The sequence below is a fragment of the Oncorhynchus mykiss genome, chromosome 17 (assembly GCF_057628025.1).
Source record: "Oncorhynchus mykiss isolate SJ-2025 chromosome 17, ASM5762802v1, whole genome shotgun sequence".
Taxonomy (NCBI): domain Eukaryota; kingdom Metazoa; phylum Chordata; class Actinopteri; order Salmoniformes; family Salmonidae; genus Oncorhynchus; species Oncorhynchus mykiss.
Genome location: NC_143038.1, coordinates 56,009,436 through 56,037,242, shown reverse-complemented (window position 1 = coordinate 56,037,242; position 27,807 = coordinate 56,009,436). Strand labels below are relative to the sequence as shown.

General features: G+C 42.7%; 2 protein-coding genes across 4 annotated transcripts; both read right to left on the bottom strand.

The window, feature by feature from the left end:
* Positions 1 to 222: 222 nt before the first annotated feature.
* LOC110494512 (store-operated calcium entry regulator STIMATE) lies at positions 223 to 11,535 on the bottom strand. Of its 2 annotated transcripts, none has more exons than XM_021569643.3 (8): positions 10,299 to 11,535; positions 8,181 to 8,229; positions 7,890 to 7,985; positions 7,244 to 7,365; positions 6,465 to 6,577; positions 6,201 to 6,278; positions 4,355 to 4,504; positions 223 to 2,116 (listed from the first exon to the last, which is right to left on the bottom strand). In XM_021569643.3, exons 1-8 carry the CDS (start codon positions 10,549 to 10,551, stop codon positions 2,000 to 2,002), a joined length of 978 nt encoding a protein of 325 aa, XP_021425318.1. In that variant the 5' UTR covers positions 10,552 to 11,535; the 3' UTR covers positions 223 to 1,999. The 2 variants fall into 2 exon arrangements, with proteins under 2 accessions (XP_021425318.1, XP_021425319.1); XM_021569644.3 differs by having other exon boundaries at positions 4,400 to 4,504; positions 10,299 to 11,522.
* A 621-nt stretch (positions 11,536 to 12,156) lies between these two features.
* Positions 12,157 to 26,204, bottom strand: LOC110494511 (scm-like with four MBT domains protein 1). Of its 2 annotated transcripts, none has more exons than XM_021569640.3 (21): positions 26,086 to 26,204; positions 23,369 to 23,426; positions 23,157 to 23,251; positions 22,808 to 23,051; positions 22,530 to 22,618; positions 22,107 to 22,359; positions 21,869 to 21,966; positions 21,660 to 21,761; positions 21,022 to 21,181; positions 20,831 to 20,913; positions 20,585 to 20,711; positions 20,217 to 20,330; positions 20,001 to 20,043; positions 19,806 to 19,873; positions 19,568 to 19,707; positions 17,900 to 18,009; positions 17,549 to 17,724; positions 15,603 to 15,781; positions 15,270 to 15,491; positions 14,633 to 14,761; positions 12,157 to 13,225 (listed from the first exon to the last, which is right to left on the bottom strand). In XM_021569640.3, the coding sequence occupies exons 2-21, from the start codon at positions 23,391 to 23,393 to the stop codon at positions 13,085 to 13,087; spliced, it is 2,598 nt and encodes an 865-aa protein (XP_021425315.2). In that variant the 5' UTR covers positions 23,394 to 23,426; positions 26,086 to 26,204; the 3' UTR covers positions 12,157 to 13,084. The 2 variants fall into 2 exon arrangements, with proteins under 2 accessions (XP_021425315.2, XP_021425316.2); XM_021569641.3 differs by having other exon boundaries at positions 15,603 to 15,733; positions 26,086 to 26,192.
* Between the last annotated feature and the right edge of the window lie 1,603 nt (positions 26,205 to 27,807).

Here is a 27,807-nt window from a genome sequence, read left to right as displayed (position 1 = left end):
TTCAGGAGCCGTCTTAACACTAGCATTCTTTACCCTGACAGCTCCCTGGTGGTCTAGCGGTTAAGATTTGGTGCGCTCACCAAGCAGCAGCCTGGGTTTGATTCCTGGCCAGGGAATTCACTTATTAAACCCTCCTACAATGCAGTACAACCCTAGTAAATGGACAAAACGGAAAGCTCTGTCTATTCAGACACTGTCTTAAAAATAAATAAAAATCTGCTATTTCAGTGTTTTACTAAATTTATTGCAAAAGCAAATATAATGGTAATGTAAGTCATTTGTCAGTCATTTTAATGATCTAGTTGTTTTTTTCAAAACACTAAAAGCCCTCTCTGTTGAGCAGAGGGCAACCAGAAGTGTTTAATGATGCTGTACCACTCATTTACCAAACCCTACTGTCATTTATTCCTAAGTATCAGCCAACAACAATCATTGTCAAACCGTTCAACATCTTCAGCACCATGGTCATCAACACATTTACTTTATCCCCACTCCTTACTTTGAACAGGAGCATTAAGACAAACACACTCATACAAACATACCTGCACTGTACTGCAGGCTGACCTAGTCACTCAAACTCTAGGTCTGTGCTTCTGTCAAAACAACTGAATGCTACTGCAAGTCTAAAGCTCTGGGTCACAAAATGAACACTCACAAACATGGTAAGTTCACATAGGCACATTGTCGAAAACAAAGAATGAACACAAAGAACATCCATAGACCAGTGATAACTGGGAATTGTGCAAGAGCGGAGAGTTTTTTTCCCGTTGGTTGTGAGGACACACCCTCAGGTCCCATATCTACTCCGTCTCGGAATGAAAAACACTTAGTAGGCTGGGGATCATCATGGTTTTGGCCCAAAATAACTTACTGTAAAAAATAAACAGGACACACCAAAAACAATAAATAAGTAATGGAAGAGATCCCAGTTAACTTTCATACACAGAGACAGGAAGAGAAGGCTCCGAGCCAGGCCTATAGACCTAAACGGTCAATGGGTGGGCTTGAAATGAGGGTTTCAGTCCCTTGGGTTCGGGTTGGGTGATGCATTGTGGAGACACACGCCCAAGCTGCACCGTCTTGATCTTCACAGAGCCTCCATTGGAGCATCAAGCCACACCTCCTACATTCCCTTAGCCATGCATGAATGGAAAAGTCCACACAGACAGACACACACACACTCCTCCACCAACTCCTATAACAGGCCATAGCAGTCAGCCATTTCTTATATGGAATCTAGATGAGGAATACAATCACTTTCTGATTCGGAAGAGTATCAAAAGTATTAAAACATTAAAATGACAGAGGTTTACTTAAAGGCGGGGGGGGGGGGGGGGGGGCTGAGTTCAATACCAGGTGCCTGTTCTCTCAGTCTACATCGAACCGAGGTCACCGGCTAAACCACAGAAAAAGTAACACCCATTCACAGTTTAACCTGATGCAGTAATATCATTCTGGACTTCTGAAGAGTCAGTATGGAACAGAATTAGGAATTAGAATAGTCATTTAATAGGATATTTAGGGTGCTAGCAATTACACTGCATCACCAACTCAAAACACACCCAAACCTTCCTATTACAGACCAGTGCTAAAAGTTTTCCCAAAACACATATCAAGATTCATTTCCCCAACGAGCATCACTGAAACACCAGTGACAGATCTATGGTGAAATCTCCTTTAGACATGGTATGTAGTTAGCTGCAGTGAAATCCTTTCCATGGGTTTCTATTCTCAGTGCAGAGGCTGCAGGAGTCCCATGTGGATGTGTAGTAATGACAGTCCAATAAGCTCCGTGGTCTGGAGTCTTCCATGATCCCACCTCCCTATATAGGCCCCCTACTGACTCCACAAAGAGACCAATGCCAGCCTGCTGTTAGAAGAATCAAGTACAGGTTGCCAGCAGGCTCCAGTCAGGGCAGCAGGCCCTGGAGGAGGAGAGAGTGGGGATGTGAGTAGACACAGGAGTGGGTCAGACCAGGTCAGACTGGGTAGGCCCAGGTCAAACAGGGATCCCCATACGGTGCTTCTTCTTCTTCTTGACCGTCTTGAGGCCAGTGAGTCGGCGCACATCCTCCTCCTCCGAGTCATCCATCTCATCGTCAGCCGAGAACAGGATCTGAGAGAGAGAGAAAGGAGTTTGGAAATGAGACCAAAGAAAGCCATACGCCTAGATGGATGACACTCAAAGCAACCCTGAGTTATGGGTTAAATTAGTTGAATCCCAGAGCTTAAATGCTCAAGGACACCAGCAAATTTCCTGTGTCAGCAGAAACGTATCATTGTCCTCCATCTGCCTCGGTGGGGTGGAATGATGGGGATGGTTGCTTAACCACTAGACTACCAGGGAGATGTGGTGGCAGGAACACATATGCCCCGGACTATTTGATAGAGGGGAAGAGTCTTTTAGAGTGGTATTTGGGTGTAGTATTGAAGCTTGCCATCAGGGTTTTACTGAAGCAAAAACTAGCTCCAACTCATCACAATAAAACAAGCCTGTGATAACATAGCTATATTCCCCCTTTTATAAATGAGAGAGCGATAAGATCACGGCTCTGAATCTTTATGTAGACAGACTTTATTTCAGCTTGAGGCAGCTTAAGCCATACATGCTCCGTGTTAACCTGTACAGCAGTGTTTCTTTAGTAGTGGGTTTGGGCCCACTGGTTAATTGCAGATAGTTCCTGTGACTGGAGGAACTGCCCGGTCTGGTACACCACACCCAGATGTCTATGAAAAACTACTCCCGTCACAAATTCCATATACCGGTAATTCCATAGGACATGCATTCCTGATATTAGACATGATGGTTAGGATTTGGTGCTCTCACCGCTGTGCCTGGGTTTGATTCCCGGTCAGGGAACACACTTTCAATAACTCCTAGAATCCACTGTCACAAAACATGGTGCTTTGGGTGATCCATGAGTAACTGTGGAAACCAATTATCTAGCTATCACAATCAGCTCAACATTTGATTCCAAAGCAACTCACTACTTCCATTTATGATGAGAAATGTGGTGCTTTGGAATCAGAAAAAAAACCACTCCTTATAAATGTTTTTACAGTTTCTGATGAATAAGAAATCCCCCTGCTCAAGGCAGACTTAAATGACTTCATGCATGAATGTGTGAGTGTGGTGGTTGTCTCTGGTCTATGGAGCAGATCACATGGCCAGGTCCATCTGGTTTACAGGCCTGAAAAGTGACTGGCCTTGGGCACAGGGTGGAGTGATTCACAGCCAAGAGACAGGCTTCTGCTGGTGCTGGGCAAGTTTGTCTACACAGCCAGGGGAGGATGTAAGTTAGGCTGACGTAGCCACAAGGCTGAGGCAATGGGAGGAGAGGGCTTTTGGGGAAAGGAGGTGGTGGACGAGGCTCGGAATCAAATCTTAGGACTTAGTGTATATTCCTCCTTAGGATTTTTCAAAGCTTTCTCAAAAAACAGCTTTTCCAGTGATTTAGGTGTGTAATGTACACTGAGTGTATAAAACATTAAGAACACCTGCTATGATCTCTTATTGATCTGCTTAAAATCCACTTCAATCACTGTAGGTGAAGTGGAGGAGACAGGTTAATGAAGGACTTTTAATCTAACTACTGTCCAATTTACAGTAGCTATTACAGTGAAATAATACCATGCTATTGTTTGAGTGCGCACAGTTATGAACTTCAAAATGTATTAATAAACCAATTAGGCACATTTGGGCAGACTTGATAGAACAATTTTAACAGAAATGCAATGGTTCATTGAATCAGTATAACACTACCCAAATACACTGTCATCTAGTGGCTAAAATCTAAATTTTGTCTAAACTGGAATAATACATTGTGGCCTTTCTCTTGCATTTTAAAGATGGAAATAAAAAAATGTATTTTTCTTTGAATTATCTTTTACCAGATCTAGTGTGTTACATTCTCCTACATTAATTTCACATTTCCACAACCTTCAAACTGTTTCCTTTCAAAAGGTATCAATAATATGCATATCCTTGCTTCAAGTCCTGAGCTACAGGCAGTTAGATTGGGTGTCATTTTAGTCAAAACATTTAAAAAAAAAAAGGGGTCTGATCCTTAGCCTTGAGACAACGGAGATATGGATTGCGTATGTGTGCCATTCAGAGGGTGAATGGACAAGACAAAATATTTAAGTGTCTTTGAACCCGGTATGGTAGTAGGTGCCAGGCGCATTGGTGTGTATCAAGAATGGTCCACCGCCCAAAGGACATCCAGCAAACTTGACAACTGCAACTCAATTTTAGGAAGATGTTCCTAATGTTTGGTATACTCAGTGTATGTATATGATTGGTTGTGTGGTCAGGCCTCAATCTTTTATTAAGCATTCTGTGTCCATATCTTACCTCAGACTCTGAGTCGTCGTGGGAGAGTGCCCGCCTGTAGCGTACCTTACTGTTGCCCCGCAAGTCCTCCCCCACCTCCCGCTCCTCCAGCTTGGCTTTTGTCCGCCCCTTCTTCATCAGGAAGTTATCTACCACCCAAAACATCAGGGCCTGAGGAAAACATACAGTACACAGCTCAGTGAGCAAGTACAACAGACACACATGACAGTTTGATGATCACACACAAGCCTAAATGGCTAAAATCCGTAAACATAAACATCACACTTAGTTGAAGCAATTACATTTCAAAAGGGATGCAAATATCGGTCAATTTTGCTGCCAACTAACTGACCCTCATTAACCGGTCAACAAAAGGTAAAAAAATGTCCAAACAGTAAAATTACGTCACAGACAGAAAATACTATTAGAGATCTGTATATAATGATGAAATGCTGATATTTCCATCCTAACAATGGGAGTTGGACCAAGGCGGGAAAGCAGGCGACAAGCTTAGGCCCAAAATAAGACCATAGAAACCTATTGGGCTTATTTTGAACAGATTTTGGCGAGAGTGAAATCTCTTGCTTGCCATATCCTCTCTGGTACCTTGCATTCATACAAGGACCAGGCATTTTTCATTAAGAGCTGAATGGAAACATGCAACAATAGCAAGCCTATCATATTATAGTTCAAAAGGCTATAGCATATTATTGAACATACAACTCCTGTAATGAAGCATCTAACCAAACGTCCTTTTCAAACATTTGCCAAAATGCAATCTGCAGAAAACACCATTCTAAACCTAATTTGAGCAGTTGTGACAGATTAAAATCTCCGAAATGTAGAAAGAGGGGGAATGTAATAGCAACAAATATGATGGGTTGCTAATATGGATCGTGCCTTTGGCTTCTGAACAGCGAAAGAAAGTTGATATGAATAAGAAAAGGAGAGAAATGCTGGTTAATGGCATGAGGGAAAAAAATTGCCTCCATGTTTCTACGGATCGATTTTTTTAAGGCTACTTTGAAGCAAGGTAAGACATGCCTCCTTATTTGAAGTAAAAGTATCAGGTTTTAAACAATTATACTACCTCGAGCTCACATTGCAAAGTGGTGGGTGACGCACCATCAGTCAACGGTAGGCAGGCTATAGTATAGAGTATACACCTGAACGGCGAAACGGGAAGCGCACTTTAATTATGAGTTGAGAAATAAAAATAGCTCCTTTTAAATCGTACCCACCAAAATGTTGAACACACGATTGCATTTAGAATTGTTAAATTGTTGTGCAATGACTGGGCTTCCAAAAGCAGGCTTCACTCCAATAGCCTACAGACTTTTTAAGGAGCTACTCTCACGCTGTCTGACAGGTGGAAGGCTATTCCACTCCTCAAACTAGGCTCTGTATGCTGTGAGTGTTTGATAAATAATAAACATGACGAAAAAACAAACGTGACAATTTAATTCCAAAATTAAGAAAATGACCTTAAAGACTGATAAGCGTGACCAGTCAAATGTGTTTTCAGCAGGCTAACCGATTAACGGTTAAGATCACTACATTTATTTTCAGAGGCTAACCGATTAACGGTTAAGATCACTACATTTATTTTCAGCGGCTAACCGATTAACGGTTAAGATCACTACATTTATTTTCAGAGGCTAACCGATTAACGGTTAAGATCACTACATTTATTTTCAGCGGCTAACTGATTAACGGTTAAGATCACGACATTTATTTTCAGAGGCTAACCGATTAACGGTTAAGATCACTACATTTATTTTCAGAGGCTAACCGATTAACGGTTAAGATCACTACATTTATTTTCAATTGAGCCCTGCCTTACGGAGGCACTGCACACTTAACTTACATTAACGAAGAACGGGACGATGAGCATGACGATGGCCAGCTCCAACTGAGGGTTGTTTATGGGGTTCAGGAGAGCCAGCTGTGAGACACACAAACAACAGCAAAGAAAGACGTTGAATAAACAGTAAACAAAAACACCAGAGTTAAAACGATAGAAACAGTTTACAGTACTGTTAGCACTCATACACTTTCCACAGTCATAATATAACTGAACTGACACAATGGTCACGTGGTCAGGAACCTACCCATTATGCCCCCTACTCACCTTCTTCCACTGGGGGATGAGTAGGACCAGGATGATCAGGACCTTCTCAAACATCATGATAAGGATGTAGAGAGCACACTGGCCTGCCCATGCAGTACACTGCACTGGTTCTCCTGTGTGCGCATGCACACACACACACACACACACACACACACACGATGAACATGTGACCTACGGACTAGACACACAATCCAATAGACAGAAACAAACAAGCAAAACAGACAAATACCAACCCACAGAAATATCCAGACAGACGGCAGTTAACTGGAACTCTATATTCCACTTAAAGGGGCAATCTGCAGTTGCTACATCCATTTTTTGGACTTTAAATGATAAATCCATTGAATCTTGAAAAACAAATTCTAAATGCCTCATCAGCTTGGTTAAACGGTCATCATACCCCATCAGAACCCAATATATAAGCTTGTTTTACTCCAATGTCTGTAAACAATATAAGTGTGAACAAACATGCATGCCTCGAAACATGGTTAAAACCATAATGTTTGATATGGTCAGTCCTTGCATCCAAAGCTCTGTCTATGAATTTGAGAGAGGTTACATTTCTCCAGGTCCACTGCATATTACAACTTCAAATCAAAGCACCAGGGAAAGGTTTCCATAAACTCTGCCTTTGGGTAAACAATTTAATAGTGATCGACTATGTTTGATGTGGATGACATTGCAGTAGTGCCCTAGGCAGCCACTCCCCTCTTCTGGACACCATTTGTACTACAGGGTGAAATGATCTCTCATCCACACTGACACACACACACTCTCACCATATTCTCCGAAGCGTAGAGCATCCCACTGCCTCCACTCTACGATAGCACTGATGGCCCTCACCCCGGCATAGATCAGCAGCATTCCAAGAGACGCATCCAGGAGGAAGTTAATGAGGTAACTGAGGAAGAGATGAGACATTGTGTCCACTTCAACCTTGAAGTGCATAATGTTATAGAGACTATACTGACCAGAAATATAAACGCAACATGCAACAATTTCAACGATTGTTGGTCTGCGATTGTGAGGCCGGTAGGATGTACTGACAAATTCTCTAAAACAACGTTGGAGGTGGCTTATGGTAAAGAAATTAACATTACATTCTCTAGAACAGCTATACAGCTCTGTTGGACATTCCTGCAGTCAGCATGCCAACTGCATGCTCCCTTAAAATCTGTGGCGTTGTGTGACAAAACACTGTTAAATCAGCTTATTGATATGCCACCACTATGCTGACTAACAGGGATGCAACCAAATTTGCGCACACAATTTGTGCGTATGGAACATTTATGGGATCTTATTTCAGCTCATGAAACCAACACTTTACATATTGCATTTATATTTACTACATACACAAAAATACAGAGGCACAAAGACAGACAGACAGAATGTCTGAAAGACACACTCATACAGAGACACACTCACAGTGAGCAGGGGTCCTCCTCTGTGAGGTCAGACAGGTAGACGTTGGCAAAGTGAATGAATAGCATACCAATGGCCTGTTTGGAGGTGTCCAGGAACCTGGTAGAGTTGCCGGGCACAGGAGGGCCTTTTAAGAACTCTTGAGAATTCAAGTTCTTTCAATAGCTCAACATCACATTAGAAAAATGAATAATTTGTCTTGTGTTTATCTTAGTTGCGTTTCTTGGTTAATAGCAATAGCGAAGAGGATAAGCTTGAATACTGTGGTTGGAAGTGGGATGGCTGCCGTCTTACCAGATCCTCCAGGGCCTTCTCTCATGCTTGGGCTCCCTGAAGCGCTTCACTGTAGACAGGACACAGAGTCACATATAGGACTGCCGTTCTCACACACCCACGACAGCAGTGGGATGAATTAGTATGCCGCTCTGGGGCAAATCCAATCATTCTATTAATGTAAATTAATTAAGGCCAGCTCCAGTCTGAACTGAAATCGGCTTTACACTTTCATCATCAAGTTTAGTATGTTGGGCAACATCTCAGCACAAAGTGTAATGGGCCTATTTCTATGAATATGGCCAGTGTGATGGGAAATGCAGTTCAGTTTCCCCTTTAGCACCATAGCCTAACCCCTAACTAATGGACTTTAGCAAAAAATTTTCATTAGGCTATATTCCCTTAATAAAAGTCAGCTATTGAGATGCCATGTTTACACAAGGCAACACCATAGAGGAAGAGTGGATGGTAAGAGGAAGTGGCAGACTACTGTACATTACATACTAAAATGACACTGCTTGTTACTAATGTGCCTATCATGATATTATCCGCCAAATCTCCCTTCCTCTGTGAGCAAAATAAATACTTTGGTTGTATCTTATGAGCTGAAAAAAATGTAGTGCATTTGGCACTGTAATCAAACCCATTGATAGATCAGAGGACCTGCTAACAGTACGCAACACCAGGCAGGCATTGTCATATTACATGTCACACTGTCTTGATCACATTTCAACATTATCACCTGGGGTACCAACCTGGGGATGAGAATGATAATAAGGTGGGTGCTTATAGTTGTCCTATTCCACACATGTATTAAGAGTGCATTAAGTGTATTAAGAGTGCATTGATTGGAAATGTGATTTTTGCATAACCAAACTCTCCCTGAGACATCCTCGGGGAGTGGGGTCATGGCCTGGGTCTGCTAACTGCTACCCTTGAACAATAAGGGTTCAATGCCTTACTCAAGGGCATTGACAGATTTGTCACATTCTTGGCTCTGTGATTCGAACCAGCAATCTTTTGGTTACTGGCCCAATGCTCTAACCGCTAGGCTACCTGACCCCCTGCACTGTAGATTGGTGTGTGTTCAAACACAATAGCCTACATGAAAGACAAACTGCCCGTCTCAGTGACTGCTACTCTGGGGGTTAGGCCCCTGTGTACGAGGTGGAAGCCCTTTCTACTAAAGTCTAGGTCTACACTATAATTAATCCTTGTGCGAGTGATGCAAGAGTGTGTATTCTCTGAACACAATGTAATGGCTAACAAATAATGCTTTGGCTGTTCCAGACAATAGTCTGCTTGTTTCCATGCCCACCCTCTTCTAACCTCTATCACACATGATTGATTCCTGGGTGAGAAAAAAGTGGTTTAATGATTTATGACTCCACTAATCTACTGGACATATCTTAAACCCAAATTGAGGATTAGGGTATGACACCTCTAGACAACAGTACCCTAATGTGTGTTAAATACTTTACTGTGTGTGTGGATGCATGTGCGCTGTCTGTGTAATGTATATCCATGTCACCTGTCGAAAGGGTAGCTAGTTTTCCTAGTGTTTTGCCCAAACAAATGTTTACACGGGAATTTGCATATGGATATGCTGTGACTTCAGACTTCCTCAGACTGTTGAGTGTGTAACTACTGACACACCCTGCATGTTGGCTGTGGGTTGGGCTGTGTGAATGTGATGATTCAGGCCCAGTCAATTCCCACTGAGAAAGCTGCCTCGGGCATCATCACTGCTCTGAGAGCTGAAAATGCCTCACCTCTTGCTGTGAGGCTCCTCTCTACCAGGGCCACACTGCTGACTCAGTGGTCAAAGAGACACTCAATGAGGTCAAATTACATGGCCAAAAATGAACACTATGGGGATGGGACAACACATTTCACACTGTATAATCCAGTATTTTGAGACAGTGTATAGGTAATGACTGCCAGTGATTAGGTAATGACTGCCAGTGATTATTGACAAAAACAGACTTCCATTCTAAACAAGTAGCCTAAACAGGTTATCCAGTCTCAACACTGCACAGTGAAATTCAATTTTACAGTAGGCCTAACTGCACAGAACAAACGACCATCAATTAGCACATTTTCCACAGTCAGAGTGGGCATCTGGTTGGCTGTACTCACACATCAGCGTACTGAAGGCCACCATCGCTAGAAGGCCTTGCAGGAAGATGCCAAAAGAGTCCATCAAGTCACCATTCTCGCAGCCACGGGTGTCCGCATTTGGTGTGGGGCGGGCAGACACTGGCGTGTTGGAAAAAGGCATAGCTGACAGAACCACTCCCGAGACAGCCACGTCCCCGGGTTGGGAAAGACGACTCACCCCACTAACCGCCATAGTAGTAGACCAGTTTAAAGGTGTATTGGCGGATGGCATATACCGTAAATAAGCAATAAAGTCAATTTAAATGTCTCCTCCACACAGAATGGGCTTCTTTGTCATCCAGTTGTTAGCTGGCAATCGATTAGTTATGCAGGAGTATTTGGCATTAAAAAAAGGTTATCTTCCTTTTAACTGCGGAGCCATATATTCACGTTTCATGTGGCCAGCGTTAGCAAACATATCCCAGTTGTTGATAATCCATTGTATCACCAAATAGCCACAAAAGAACGGCATACCATGCATGTCATACTCATTTAACTAACATATTATTGGTTTACTAACAAATTAAAATCCAAGCTGTAGTTTGCATAAATTAGCTATCGATAGCTAACGAACATAACTAGCTACACAGCAGGCAATCATGGACAACGCATATAACAATTAAATACGTGACGACGCAATGTTTACTAACGGAAACATTTGCAACAAAGTTCCAAAATGAGTCATCCCAAGGCATGTTCTAACTTCATGTTATTTCAGCAGAGTTCCTAACCCTTTTAGCGGTGCGCGAGAGGGTTAGCAAATGAAGATAGTTTCACCTAGTTATGTACCACTTAAACGTTTTAAAAAGTGGAAGCAAGCTACTTGAGTAAACACCACTGTTTTACCCTGTGACGAATTAAATTATATAAAAACCACAAACCACCAGCCTACCAGAACAAGTGATGCTAACGGTACCGGTAGCTTAGCTAGCTAATCTGGTTCAAGTAATTGCAATGGATCCCTTGTGCATGTATGAAAAGCATGATATTGATATTCTCACGATTTCGGATTTGCTACTTTTTCATTTAAAAAATCTGTTTTGCACAAAACATGGGAACGACCAATAATTTGCTCAATGATCAGAGTACATCGCTACTAGCTACCACTGGAATTTCCAGCTGCATCCTTTCTGTGCCCAGACCAAAGCCCATTGGAATATTCATTACGCCAATTCTGTTGCAAAACGTTTCCCAACCGGAAGAAAATAGAACAAAACAGGGCGGGACTTACCTGAATTTGTCCAATAGAAACTCTCATTTTCGTTGCAAAAATTGTTTGGACTAATGATTACACAGATTGCCCATTCATGTTGACATTACGTAAAGGTTAATGTGATCGATGTGACACAACCGTATCATGAGAAGTGTAGCTTGGAAAGATTTTGAACCGTGTTAAACTCATAGAGCTCGCCAGCTTCAAGTCCGAAAACCCGGAAATGATTTACCTCTTGTTCCTTCAACCATTGCTATAGGGAAAATGAATGGGGAAAGAATAGGGGTTTGGGATAAACGCCGACAATTTTGTCTGAGGTTTTAACACAGATTTAGGAAATCTTATATGTTTTGTTCTATATGAGATAATAATCAGTCAGTTAACATGACCTTTATGAATTATGAAGGCTTTGTGTTTTTTAATTATTACATACGTGCTTCAAAATACACAAAGTGACGTTAGCTGATTATCTCGTAGAACAAAACCTATAAAACCTAAGCCTGTGTTTAACAGACACCTTATTTTCGCCATTTATCCAAAAACGACATTTTCCCCATAGGTTTTGTCCAATGAACCATGGCGGAGTAAGTGCCTACAAAATGAGGCCAATACTATTGCTCTCTATTGGGATGAGATTCAGGCTTTAATTCCACATTCTCTTATAGCAATCATATTCAACAAACATATTGACAAAATCAAATGAATAAATTCTAGTTTTATAACCTGTAAGAGTAATAGATCTCAATGGCAGAGACAGGTAAATCAGGGGAAATAAAACACAAACACAGCAAAGACAGCTAGTAGAATGGCTCCTGAAAATAAAGCATACACACACTAGTCCACCAATAGTTGTAGTTAAAAGGTAAAACTATACAAATATACAAAGGCTCCCAATATTTGGTTTATACTTATTTGAATTTTGCTCCAAAAACACCTACATCTTAATGCTTTACAACAAGCCCTAGTTAATGTCTTCAATATGATTAGATGTTAAAATCCCCCTCTGAGAAGACGAAAAGGGTGTCAAACAGTGTGTCTACATTTTGAAATAAGACCTTTGCACAGATACTTTCAAAGCAAATATGTTTAGTAGAAAATCAAGCTATAACCATTAATCACCCTATTGTACTAGAAGACCTTTTAAATATGTACACTATATACAAATTCACCCTGCTATGTACACTTTACATACCGCAATATAGTACATGGTTTATTTGTCTTTGTGCTTAAATCCTTGCATTGTCAATGCTTGTCAAGTTGATCAAATGAAACCAGGAGTCATTTTGATATTGTGGGTGAGATAAACCTGAACATGAATATCCATGTTAAGGTGTCTTTACCTAGAATACAACGAGGCAGAACCCTTTCTGACCATTACACAGTAAAAAACAGGCAAAAATGAAAGTCTTGATCCATCTGATGTCCATGCATGACTGCTGCTGTTGTGCTGGGCCTGGGTGCAGGGTCCAAAGCATGTCCAGCTGGAAATCAGTTATGGAGTCATTTAATGTTACTGACTGTATGTAATGTTTATTTCGTTCAGAACCCTCAGCTATGTAGCAAATTTCTGGTAGAATTCAAGTTTCACCCTTTCGATATGGTGACACAGCTTTATGGCTGGTCCCAGTTTCAGGTCCATACACTCCTGCAGTGTGGGCAGGTTGAGCAGAAGCAGAGCCTGTCCATCAATCTCCTGAAAACACAAGCATGGCCATGGGGTTAGACAACAATAGTCATGGATTTAGGCCACACTGTACACCAATGCTTGACTTGGGATAGAAGAAGTGCAGGAGCTGTCTTTTTCCAAGCCGGTCCATTAGACTACGTTCACCGAAATTCACAAATGACATTATACTATAGAGACCTCTGATTATTCACCATTAATGGTTTATACACATTTTCCATGCCTTTTAACCACATGTGTAGTACTATTATTATAGCCTACAAGAAAAAGTTAAGCATTATTGACACTGGAAAGCTGCTGTGTCTGATCCCATGTAGACCTACCACCTCCTGCCGTTGTGCCCTTGATCAAGGCACTTAGACCCCACATAGAACTGCACTGTTAGTCACACGTGGTCAACCCTCCATCTGGAGAGCTCCTGGGTGTGCAGGCTTGGCCTTTTCAACATTACAACCAAATACTTTTGTCTTTATAAAATGATTCCCTCATTCAATAAACCAGGGATCAAATGGATAAGGCAGCCTACTTCAAAGCAACCTATCTAACTAGACATGTTAATATATAAGGCTTAAATATTCATGTTTTGGAGGAGATCTATGCACAGCAAGTTATTTGTCAATTAGGCTATTATTAAAATATGTTTTAAGTTGTCGCAATTACATGGCTACTATTTAATTGAGGAGAATCACAGCTTTCCAACAACGCAGATGTATTTAGGCTCTACAGTGCCGGTGAAAAGGAAACAACAAAATTAATGCTTAGTTAGCAATAGTTAAATAGCAAGATAACTGCTACAAGTTATGTTTTGAATTCTAATTAGTCTGTTTGTCATTATTTTATACCGGCTGCTGAAATGTCACGCTCTCTCTCCTCGGGCAACGGCCCACTCGCACTGGCACACACGCAGCACACACGCAGCAACGCAGCACAGACATGCACTGAAGGGTCATTCCGATAATGGCCGATGTCATTTTTTAATTGATTGATCATATTTAAAAAAAATTGCTTTCATGAATTACATAAACAACAACTATGAATCTAATTTCCATGACTTTTCATAACTTTACAAACCCTAATTTTCAATCTGCGTAATCTTGAACAGCCTACTGTCACTCACAGATTCACAGACTAGCGACAAATAAACTTGAACAAAGAGTAACCAGGAAATGAATGCTCACTCTCCATTGCTATTCAATGAAGATCACGCTTTCATTCCACTTTGACCTACCTGTTTTGCCTTAGTGTGTGAATCTGGGCCAGCGATAGGTTACTTTGTTTTTATAACGGTGCCGGTATGCAATTCCCCCAAAATTAGAAGTGCCGGTACGGCATTCCAGACAGATCCGGCCCAAGTCAAGCACTGCTTGTTATACAGTCGAGATAATGATTCTGTGTGTGTGTGTGTGTGATTATTACCTGATCCAGGAAGATGCGTGCCAGGGGAGCACAGTCGGTGGTTCTGATGAAACACACCACATCAGTCACACTCCACTCCAGGGGACTGGTGTCCAAACACAGTTTCTGGGGAGCCTCACCTCTCAAGCTCTGCAGAACACAGAGATGCAGTTAATTAATTCATCATACTATATATAGAGACGGGTTGGCTGACAACGTCACATAAAGCAATGCGCACACTTCAATGGGGCAGACAGTTGTGTGATGTGATTCTGGATGGCCATTTAGCTAGCAACAATGACAAGAAGCTGCCACGTGGGGAATCGTAGGTGGCTCGTTTCAGCTAGTTTGATCTTGTTCTTGATATCATGTCTTGTTTTGAGGTGTTTTGACTGATGTCTACGCTAATATGGCTAAAACTTGCTAGCTAGCTAACCAACAACTAACAATGTATTTGAGGGACAACAAGTGCTCATTGTGCAAATGTATTTATGTTTTCAATAAACATTGGAAACTAAATATAGTTAACATGTTATCAACAATCTAAGCCAAACTGTCAGTTTTGCCCCATAGTTGCACACGCATCGGTTTTGTTGCTAAACACCTAACCGTCTATTCACAGTGAACAGACAAAAAGGAAAAGCACAGTACAGTTCACCTTTGGTGAAGGTGGGTGGTTCTCATCATCAGAGTAAGATGGGGAGCGAGGTTTCCTGCGTTTTCGGGTTGGTCTAGGCGTTGCAGGAGGAGAGGGGGATGGGGTGGGTGGTTGAGACTTCCCAATGGAATATTCTGAATCGTCCTGATCATCCTGGAGCTCAGAGCCAGTATCGTCACTCAGAGAGTTCTCATCATCCAGATCCTCCTCATCTCCACTGCCCTGTGTTAGAGAAAGGGATGGTTAAGTTTAAAGATATCTCGATGTGAGTGTGTGTGTGTGTGTGTGTGTGTGTGTGTGTGTGTGTGTGTGTGTGTGGAGTGTGTCTGTTACCTGTGGTGAACCGGCAGGTGTGTTGTCTAGTGAGGCTGAGGAGCGTCTCTTCTTATGGACAAATAGTTGCTTTCTCCTCTTCCTCCTTCTACCCCTTCTCTTCACCCCTCCTTCTAGGTTAGAATGCCCCCCTGGTGGGCGGCCCACTCGTTTACATTTCTTCTTACCATAATAATAAGCTGCAGAGAACACATCAATACTCCAATCTCAGTCCTCCTGAGCATTCTGCATCCAATGCTTTATCATCAACATACACCGTGAATTTGGAAAGTATTCAGACCCCTTGACTTTTTACACATTTTGTTGCGTTACTGCCTTATTCTAAAATATAATAATTTGTTTTTTCCCCTCACATAAATCTTCACACAATACCCCATAATGACAAAGCAAAAACAGTTTAGACATTTTTGCAAATTTATAAAAACAAAAAAACCTTAAATATTACATTTACATAAATATTCAGAACCCTTACTCAGTACTTTGTTGAAGCACCTTTGGCAGCGATTACATCCTCGATTCTTCTTGGGTATGACTCTACAAGCTTGCCACACCTATATTTGGGGAGTTTTTCCCATTCTTCTCTGCAGATCCTCTCAAGCTCCGTCAGGTTGGATGGGGAGCATCGCTGCACAGCTATTTTCAGGTCTCTCCAGAGTTGTTCAAGTCCGGGCTCTGGCTGGGCCACTCAAGGACATTTAGAGACTTGTCCCGAAGCCATTTCGGTGTGGTCTTGGCTGTGTGGTTAGGGTTGTTGTCCTGTTGGACGGTGAACCTTCGCCCAAGTCTGAAGTCCCGAATGCTCTGACAGAGTTTTTCATCAACGATCTCTATACTTTGCTCTGTTCATCTTTCCCTCAATCCTGACTAGTCTCCCAGTCCTTGCCGCTGAAAAACATCCCCACAGCATGGATGGTGCCAGGTTTCCTCCAGACGTGACGCTTGGCATTCAGGCCAAAGAGAATCTTGTTTCTCATGGTCTGAGTATCCTTTAGGTGCCTTTTGGCAAACTCCAAGCGGGCTGTCATGGGTATTTTACTTAGGAGTGTATTCTGGCCACTAACGTCCTGATTGGTGGAGTGCTGCAGAGATGGCTGTCCTTCTGGAAGGTTCTCCCATCTCCACAGAGGAATGCTGGCGCTCTGTCAGAGTGACCATCGGGTTCTTGGTCACCTCCCTGACCAAGGCCCTTCTCCCCTGATTGCTCAGTTGGCCAGGTGGCCAGCTCTAGGAAGAGTCTTGGTGCTTCCAAACTTCTTCCATTTAAGAATGATGGAGGCCACTGTCTTGTTGGGGACCTTAAATGCTGCAGCAGGTTTTTGGTACCCTTCCCCAGGTCTGTGCCTCGACACAATCCTGTCTCAGAGCTCTATGGCCAATTCCTTCGACCTCATGGCTTGGTTTTTGCTGACATGCACTGTCAACTGTGGGACTATATATAGACAGGTGTGTGCCTTTCCAAATCATGTCCAATCAATTGAATTTACCACAGGTGGACTCCAATCAAGTTGTAGCAACATCTCAAGGATGATCAATGGAAACAGGATGCACCAGAGCTCAATTTAGAGCTTCATAGCAAAGGGTCTGAATATTTATGTAAATAAGATCTGTCTGTTTTTTATTTGTAATAGATATTTTTTTTAGTTAAAAAACTTGTTTTGCTTTGTCATTACGGAGTATTGTGTGTAGACTGATACATTTGAATCCATTTTAGAATAAGGCTGTAACGTAAAAAAATGTGGAAAAGGTCAAGGGGTCTGAATACTTTCCAAATGCACTGTAGGTGCATAACGAAATACACATAAAACAGACACTGCGTCCCCTATTTGTTGATTCCCCCCTTACTTATCAGCATTGAGTGCCTCTTTATCTCCATAACACCGGATTTCTGAACACCAGGTTTTACTCATATGTATTTGATTTAGAGCAATTGAGTAGGTCACACGTACTGTATTTGGTCTTGGTGAGCACAGAGCAGTTCTCTGAGCAGCGCTCCAGAACCATGCGAGGTCCAAACAGGTTTGGGCAACACTCCAGCTTGATGCAGGTCTTCCTACAGAATTCCGCCACACAATCTGCTGTACGCACTATCTCCACCGTAGCCCGGTAACTCTTTCCCTTGTACCTGCCGGTCAAGAACAGATGCTCAGGTTAGCAACGCTAGAACAGCTTAGCCAGGTCCAGTACACACTTTAATCATCAACTCAACACAAACATGAGCAGAAAAGTTTAGACTGAATCTATGCAGAAAGTGCATTTGGTGATTGTAATGACGTTATGATAGAGCATGCGTTCCTCACTTGGCTTTGAGTGTCTCTCCATGGCCGTGCCAGCGGTCCTCCTGGTCTAGCTGCAGCTCCCTAAGCACCCGGCTGGGCTTGTAGGCTGAGTTGATCAGCAGAGTCAACACCTGGACAGGACACAGGGAGATGGAGAGAGACATAAAGGGCTTAGCATGGATACTGTTCCCAGTCTAACTGGGAAGTCAGGAGTGATCTCTGGGATAGCAAGATTTTGCCCTATTACCAACTGCCCTAAGGGGATTTGAGTAGTTTAGTTGACTTTTTAGTACAATGTGATACAGTTATTACATCATAGTGACCGTATTACCACCACACAGGGAGTGACGAGTCATGACCACAGTCAAATTACCTGTGACCGTTGGTCGCTTATGTGTAGCCTACCCAACTTGCTAACGGCCCTCACTAATGGCCTGGTACTCAGCGCTCTATAGTCCCTCTAATTACGTTCGAAACACTTTATGATTGAATTTGAATAATCTTAATGATGAGGACAAATGGTGATGGGAGTTAGAGGTCCCGTTCTGAAAAGGACACGGGAAAGCCCTGGACCCAATATGCATCATTAAATTTTTAAAACACATTCCAAACTGACCTAAAGACAACGATCAGAAAAGCCAATTATTTTGCTACTTTATTAACCGCTAGGGAGAAAGGGAGGGAGAGAGACGCACAGAGCAAGCAGCTCTAACTACTATGGCGCAAGGGAGGGGCTGTGCGGTGTGTGAGTAAGACGCAGGCTCACTCGGAGGCTCGGAGCACTGGAGCAGGTACAGAGGGAGAAAGAGACAGCAACCACCTGTGCTAGTAGACTAACATTTTGCTAGTTATTTATCACCCATCCGACTGCATAGCAGCCTATCTGCCTTGACTGCATCAAACCGAGAGAAGTAAGCTAACTAGGCTAATTGAAGCTAGCCATAACGCTACTGCGCTTCTCACAGTCCTACAGTTAGCCTACAAATAACAACAACTCCATTCAGATTATAAAATTTTGGTCGTTGTAGCCTTTCCTTCTAATTTAACTTTTAATTCTGTCATTTTAATTCCATCTTCCACTGATTAGATATCTCCCAACTTGCTTGCTACACAATCAGAGCAGCAATGCAATTCTCTCTCTCTGCGGAAGCGCATGCCTTTTTTGCCAACTTTTTCCAAATCATCAAAATAGTATCATTTTTATTTATTTTACCTTTATTTAACTAGGCAAGTCAGTTAAGAACAAATTCTTATTTTCAATAAGTGGGACTGTTCAGGGACAGAACAACAGATTTGTACCTTGTCACCTCGGGGATTTGAACTTGCAACCTTCCGGTTACTAGTCCAACACTCTAACCACTAAGCTACCCTGCCACCCCAACACCTTAAGCATCATGGAGCCCATATGTTTTTATCTGTTTGGTTTGTATACTTATCACAACTTAAGTTACCTCTAAATTAAGTGTAGCCTATAGGACCTGTTTCAAATGATCACTTTTACGCTCAACACAATAGCCACTCCTTTCGACTTTTTAAAATGTAGGCCTAGATGTTCCAAACGCCCGCATCAGCAGCTTGTAAGCTTGGAATCCCGGAGATGCTTAAGGTGTTTATGTTAATTAACGGTCACCGCCACAGCCCTAACATAATGTAGTATGTTTGTTCCAATCCCACCCAGGTGCTCCTCACCTCTTTGAGAACCAGGACACAGTTGCCAGGGCCGACACACTGGGGCAGCTCCGCGATGCGGCCCTTGTTCAGGTAGGGGCCAGAGAAGCAGCGGTGGTTGAAGAAAATCTTGGGACAGCAGTACTTTCCATTCCCCTGTCCTGTACACAAACACATCACACAGAATGTAAGAGGTGTGCCTCACGTCAGAAACCCCAATAATCTATTTCTCTGGTATGTCTACATGAGAAACACTCACCAGTCTCTGATTGGCTGGCCAACTGCAACCTGAGTGTGTCAGGTGTTGTGGATTTGGGTGGTGCTCGGCTATAGGGAAAAAGATACAGTTTAGGGGTCAAAGTGCATGGGACTGGAGTGTTAACCAATCAAAAGTGGACAAACAACCAATTACCAGCCAATGATAGATTCCTTCCTTTCCCATAGGCCTACTTACTGTTTCTCAGGCTGCACCACAGCAATCCTCCTCTGCTTTTCAACTGTAAGACAATATATAATCACCAGTAATAAAACTCTACTGAAACTATACAGAGTACTGTCAAATACGGCGACTGCAATAGTTAAAACGTTCATGCATATTGTGGAATGCTAGTGGCTCCCCTTCACATTAGAGAGAGAGAGACACAATGTTATCTTATTTTGGGACACCCACCTTTGGGTTTGATGGGGTACAGCAGGGGGTAACCGTTGGTCTCACACCAGCTGACAGGGAAGATATCCAACGAGTCCACATGAGCTATCAGCTCTGGTATAGCCTGTTTCAGCCCTAGACACAAAGAGACTGATTTAGACCCACAGAACTAATTCATTATCTAACATTAATACCATCAGTGTGCACAAGCCCACACTCAAATGGTCCCAGACTAAGATTGAAAAAATGCAGGGCCCAGATATGATTATTTTATTTTATTTATTTAACCTTTATTTAACTAGGCAAGTCAGTTAAGAACAAATTCTTATTTACAATGACGGCCTAACCCGGACAACGCTGGGCCAAGATGCGTAGCTACAGGTTCTCACCTTCCAGGCCAAGCCAAATATGTTGCCCTTTGACCTTGGTCACCGTTGCCACGTGAATGTGCTCAGGTGAGATTGGGTTGACCGCCTCCAACTTCATGGCCTCTTTAAAGCTGTGATCAGACTGTTCCTGAGAGGTAGACAGGGATACATCAGGAGAGAGAGAGTATTCATGTCCCATGTTCACCCATGCTATACACTCATGTTATATAACATGCATTGCTCTATGTAAGACAGAGCTTGACTCACTGTGAGGAAACAGTGTTGTGGTGCTGCCTCGGCCTGACACTGTTTCAGGTAGTCTGCCCAGTCAAAGTCCTGCCCCTGGTACCCTACACACCCGGAGAGAGAGACCACAATACAATTAGATAAATCCTAAAAAAGAATAACTGAGCACATTTTTAAAAGTAGCTCTGTAAATGTTACTAGCGTTTCATCACCTGGAGGGGGGCTGAGCGGGAGGCCGTTCTTAAGGCTCCACTGGGCAGGAAAGATCCCAGGACTGTCCCTGTGACACAGGAAGGACCCAACGCCCTCTGCCCCTGAATCATCACCACGGAGACTGTCCATCTTTACTAGGAAGCACTTGTCACTGAACACCTGAAGAGGAGAGGTAGGGTATCACATCACACTCCCCTCTGGGCACAGACATCAACTTTTATTCCACGTTAGTTTAACCAGTGTGTGCCCAGTGGGTCATGTCTGCTCTATGCGGTATTTACCCTACCCTTGTTCCATAAGCATATCTCACCCAAAGGTAACCTCACATACACTACCATCCTGTATCTTAATGACTTCAATTTCTACTTGGTGGGTAGGCTCCCAGAGTTTACATGGGTACTATGTCAGGATTTATTTGAGCAAATCTCTACTCTCCTAGCCCTGAGGTGACCACTGATCTGGGTGGACTGAATATGCAACAACAATATAGCTGAAACTGTTGGGTGGGCTGGAGTGCCTTCACTACTGTACTGTCATCATCCAACCCAGTCATATGAATCATCTCTGGTCCGAGAAGAATGTAGTCCGACAATTCTAGGAGCCTGAGGTGAGACTGGGCCAGTAAAGAGGTTGTCACCTTGATAACGGTGGCAGGACTGATGCAGAAAGGGGACGTAGGGTCAACGGCCTCCAGTTTCATCCCCTCAGTAAAGCAGTGGGCAGCAATGGCAGGCCGGTCCTGAAGCAAACACACACACACACAGTGATGGCTCATTCGATCAATATTGCACTGGTATTCCACAGACCCTTGTAGTGCTAATACATACTGCTTGGTAGTGTCTTTACCTTATAGAACTCTTCAGAGAGGGCCTCATCATGAGGCTGATTACTGATCCTCTGTCTGACCTCCTCCCACTCCTCCTCCGTGTGCAGGGGGACCAGGGCTGAAACAAGCAACCACACACACAAATGATCATATTAAACAGTAAAAAAACACAACCTCAGATTTATTCATGAATCATATTTAGCTTTTTGCATTTTGAAACTGAATTCACCCAAGATCTTTCTGAAAAGAGCTGTTTACCTGAAGGAGGCCTGAGGGTGCAGCCGTGCTCTTTGGCCCAGCCAGGTGGGTGGAGGCGGGGGTGCAGGTAGTAGAGCCAGAGGGTGGAGTGTGTATCAGGGAGTCTCTCTGTGCCTGCTAGGCGTAGTCTCAGCCTGCCACCCATGTTCTCCTCCACCTCAGCGCCCCACGCCACCCCAGGGTCAACACTGTCCTGCAGCTCCACACTGCAGCCTGGAGACATCAGGTCCACTGGGTCCTTACCACGCTGGGGCTATAGACACACACACGAGCACATACGCGTAAGCGCACAGGCAGACACACAAGTAAGGACATGCTGGATTACACTCAGCAATACCCTTACTGATAAAAAGTGAGTTCAAAACCCTTGCTTATCTGGCATACATTCCCAGTTGTTCCAGTTTATAACTGAGCCCCTCTCACCCCTTCCAGCAGGTTGGCAGGTGCACTACACTTCTCAGCTAGGGCTTTCTCCAGGACACCCTCCCAGTCTGGTTGCTTCTCTCTCACACCTGAGGTGGGCGATGGAGAGACATGGTTAAGGATTATAAAAACAAGCTTGGGAAATGTCTTTGAAAAACTCAGGTCTAGATTTCATGGTAATAACCCCGTAATAACCCTCGTACAACTAGTTGGGAGTGGAAGAGATAATTCACAACAGCCATCCCAGTGAGTTCTCTCCCCAGTCCTAGCTCCCTCACCCTCGGGGGGTCTCATGGGTTTGCTCTGCTCCCGGCTCCAGCCCAGGGGGTGGAGGTCAGCCGTCATAATGTCGCACCAGAAGTCGGCACGGCGGTCGTCGTGGTAACCTTCGTATCGCAGGAGGAGCAGCTGGCCACAGGTGGTGATGATGGTGGCCACCCAGTAGGGTTGGTCGGTCTCTGAACGCACACACACCTCCAGCTTCATACCTGGAGTCAGACCTGTCTGCAAGCCCTGGTCCACCTGGGGAGAATGATATATGAAAAGCTCTTATAAGGTGAACTATTGATCAACATTGTATGAGTATTGTGTGTGGTTATGAGGAGTGTAAATAGTCTCAGTACTTACGTGTTTGAAGGCATGGTGGGGCACAGACACTGCCCCGTTCTCCTCCAAATAGTCATCCCAGTTAAAGTCAGACACATCCAGACTAGAGTCTCCGTCTGCAACACACACACACAAATACGCACACGCATACACACACACAGGTTAATTCTGTTATTTGTGTCAAAAAGCCCTCTCCACCAGTAACAAAGCTGCAGGTCCATGTTGTTACTCACCGGACTCCAGCAACTCATGACTCATGTTGGCTCCTCCTACCGACCAAGTCTAGAAGCTCTGGGGAAGAAAGGAAAGACAGATTATTATCTAGAAAAGATGGACATCATTCTTTAAATCTGTTTGACAGCCAAAACCAGGAGAGCAAGAAAGCATAGTAGGCTGTTGGTAAAAGTGGCATAGGTGGTCTTAGGGTGCAGTGCTTACATTTTGTTTTTGGGATGGGGAGGGCGGCTTAGCAAATGGAAGTATAAACAAAGTTTAGTTATTGTGTGTGAGAGAAGAGTGACACAGAGAATATTTAGGTACGTGTTTTGAAAATACAAAATGACCTTGCTAATACAAAATGACCTTGCTAATACAAAATGACCTTGCTAAGTTGCTAAAAGTATGAGAGAGGACTTAATCATTTTTTAAATGCTAAATGAGGTGAAATACATCTCAAACAGACCACAACTTTGAAACAAAGTTGAACTGTAGGCTATAGCCACTCTGTGACAACAAAGAGGATAAACTAACTGAACACAACAAGAGAAATAGCATTTATATACTGGGCATGAGAGAGCATTAGAGATGACAATAGCTGAGAGGTTTGTGTAAAGGATGCGGAGGATAGCTGCTCTGTCACTGCTGCTCCATTCAGCAGGGCTGTCAGGCCTGTCTTTGTCATGTCTGATGTCTCTATTAAAGAGGAGACAGCCATCAGACAGGGTCTCCCTGACCATGGTCCGGACACCACGGCCCACGTAACCCAGGATCAGCTCTTTACCCACGACCCTGCTGCCCACACACACACACACACACACACACACACACACACACACTGCTATCCAGCTGAGGACCTCATTGTGCTTGAGGTCACACTCACGTCTCAAACACTAGGGAGGATGAAAAGAGCAGCAGAGCCATTTAGCTATTGACAAAGAGCCAGCCCTCAGTGTTGGGCTGCCTTCTGATAACTGATTATCTCCAGAAAATATTTTCAAAGTTGTTGATTGAAAGACAAAGAATGCTTGAAAATGTCAGCAAGTTTTTTCCTCATTATTTCCATATGACTTATACACAAGTCTGAATGAAGCTGAGAAGAGGAGGGGGTTGATGAGAAATGATTTCTTGATGCTGAAATTTTAGGGAATTCACAGGTCATTCTGTTAAACAAACGGTTACTTAATCACCAAAGTGAACAGGAAAACGAACAACTTCCCCCATCGTTTAATAGAGGCCTACCCAGTACTCTTTAATAGAGGCCTACCCAGTACTCACACTCACCACCAGCAGACTGACTGCCTGACTCTCAGACTGACTCTTTCTAGCAGAATGTACACTGACTCACCCTGAAAGAGAAACTAGAATGCATACACTAACACACGCTGATCTTTACAACCGCCTCCTAACAGTTACTGGATCATATGATCAGTGCTTAACATGCCATTGACTGAATGAAGTCCTCTGAGTCACACTGAGTGGTCGCTGGGCAGGAAATGCAAGTTAAAGAAATGCATTGATTGGACACACAAGGGTTTGAGAAATGTACTGTAAACGAAAGTGAAGTCTGTTGATGACATGGGTTTATGTCGAGAATAACCTTAGACTAATGGGAGTATTTTCATCAAGTACAACAAGTATTCAACAATGTGTTGATGTGTTTATGAATCCTCATTGTCAGCAATTAGCTTACACATAGGCTTCTTGTTATTTGAGAGATTGTATTTCAGTGTTGTATGTTGCCATTGTCAAATAGTGGCCTAATGTAACCGGGGTGCCCGAGTGCCCCTCGCACGTCACAAGACATTAAGCGCAGTATTGTAACTGTCATTTGAACTGGATTTGTCGTGTTAATGCCCATAGAAGAGGAAATCACATTTTTATGCAAAAAACACTTCATATTGATATTTCATCGTCAAATAAAACAATGTTGCATTTTAGGCTATATGGCACATCAATGGAAACAATGTTGCAGTTTATAGCAAAATGTCAATTGAAACAATGTTGCTGTGATTACTCAAGTTGCATAACTGGGAAGTTGGAGTTATAGTTGAGAGAAATAGGCAGTTTAGTGCTTAGATTAGCCTACGTGTAAATGGCAATGTTTATAGCATAATATATCTGTTAGGCATACAACAACAGTGAAATAAAATTAAAATTAAATCTAAAGGATTCCTAGGCCTATTTGATTTAAAGTCAAAAACACCATAGTCGTCTATTATAAATCGTGCAGCCTTTATTATATAAGAGCGATAAATGGATTAAGTTCAGTAACAACATTTTCGGGGAATTCTCGATAGACGCTTTCAATAATTTTCAAGCTATTAACGCAATAGCTTTGCACAGGCACGAGCGCCGATGATCCAACTTTCACACTGGAACGTGCAATAAGAGAAGGACACAGAATGCAAGAAATAACATGTATTTCATAGCCTCTGTGTTTATTCCATATAGGTCAGTTCTGATGCCAAATGCACCAAGTCGAATGCGGCTGATTCGGCACATGCTAAAAACGTCTGTGACCAAGTCAAGTTACTGGAACGTCATGGCTTGAGCAATAGGCTAGCTACACTGTAGCGAGCAATAAGGGCGCTTGCACTCGACCGAGCCCGAGTCATCTTTTTTAGAGACGGGAAAAAAGACGCAGACAACATCAAAATACATTATATCATATTAAGCTCGTAATAAACAAAATATAGTATGTGAGTATTTGGTTACATAATCTGATTCTTACCAGTAAATAGTTTTTCAACTCGGTTTTAGATGCCGTCTCTTTCCGCCTAGTCGTTCACGACCTCATTCCAATATGGCACAAACTGCCACTGCGCATGTTCTGCCGCCTATATCCACATTCTAAACCCGGGTAGATAATATTGTCGGCTTTGACAATGAAAAAAGGACTAACATCTTCAAACAATACAAATTGACATCTCCAAAACCAGTATTAACAGACGCAAAGAAAATTACATTTATTTTTTTATTTTTTTATTCAGAAATAGCCTATTTCAGCTGAGGCAAATAATATTAATATTCTTTAACGTTGATTGAGACAGAAGCTTTAGCCTACGTTTGGCTAATTTCCCTATGGATTCAACACTTTGTTTAATCGTTGAACTAGAATATGGATCGCACGTATAACCGACTCACTTTTGTTGAATGGCATTTTTTTTAATATAAAAAAACTGTGAAGGTGATATTGACTTTTGCCTGGAGAAATAAACGCATCGAGTTGCTTAAATTTGCCTCATTGTTCCGAACAGAAATACATATACAGATGAGGAAACTGAAGGATATAATGGAATAACATAGCAGGCTTTTTTTCCACAATCAGAAAATCTAAGATTTGATGGGGGGTTTCGGGGACTGTGTGATAATAAGGTGTTTGTGAAATGTTTGGGTGTGGAGCTTTTAGAAATATGCTTTCATAGCAATATGCTTCCAATTTCACGGCGAACCAAATGTGTTTCTCGTTTTTGACTAGGCTATATTAAAAGGAGCCTCGTTTGATAAAGGCATGTTCTCACGACGACGATGTAGACTAGGCTAAAACTGAATTAATCCCCACAAAAGACCAATGCATTTGGTAGATGAATAGAAAACATTTCTGAGATTTCCGTTGCACGGTCGTTGCGAAAGGAAATGGTATAACTACAATTCAATAAATGTGGCATAAGGAGAATTCATTCAATATGCTTGAATGAATGGCACGAATGGCTTGAACATTAAAACCATTTCTAGCCTAACTTCTTTCCAATTTTACAACGTCGATTTGATCTTTCTTTAAAAAAAATGTGGTCTAACTACAGACATGATAATAACATATGAAACAAAGGAGGATAGTGTAATTTTGAAACATAACATGGGCCTATGTAACTTTATGTTGTTGAAAAAAACGAGTTCATGATAAAGTCTCAGATTTCACTGGTGTCCGAGATGCATAGGATGGAATAACATGCAGTCCTATGCTTATAAATGCCTTACGGCTAGTCTTAATGTATGCAAACTTCATGAGCAAGTCAGCCTCAGAAGGCTTGTAATGTTGTCCGACGTCGTAATGATGCAACTTTTCAAACGTTGTGCAGTGAGCCTATATTGTGATGCCAGAGAGAGAGAGAGAGAGAGCGGACTCGGAGGACACTCCCGGTGCGCACTGCATGAATGTCGTCGGCCTTGGAGGCTCCGACACAATGAAGAGATGACTAGTAATTGTAGCACCTGGCCGCTAGATGGCAGGGTAGCCAAAATCCTATTGCAGCCAGTTAATAGGCCACCCGCCTGTGAAAGTGCATCTGAGGAGTGAAATTGTGAAAACAAATGATCAAAAAGTGCCTACATGTTTGCAAAATGGGAAAACATCATGCCAGGGAATAAAAACTAAACTAACCACTGACTAAGCCTACAAGGAGAATAGAAGGAAAAACAATTATCAGTGCCTACAATATTGATATTTTCTGGA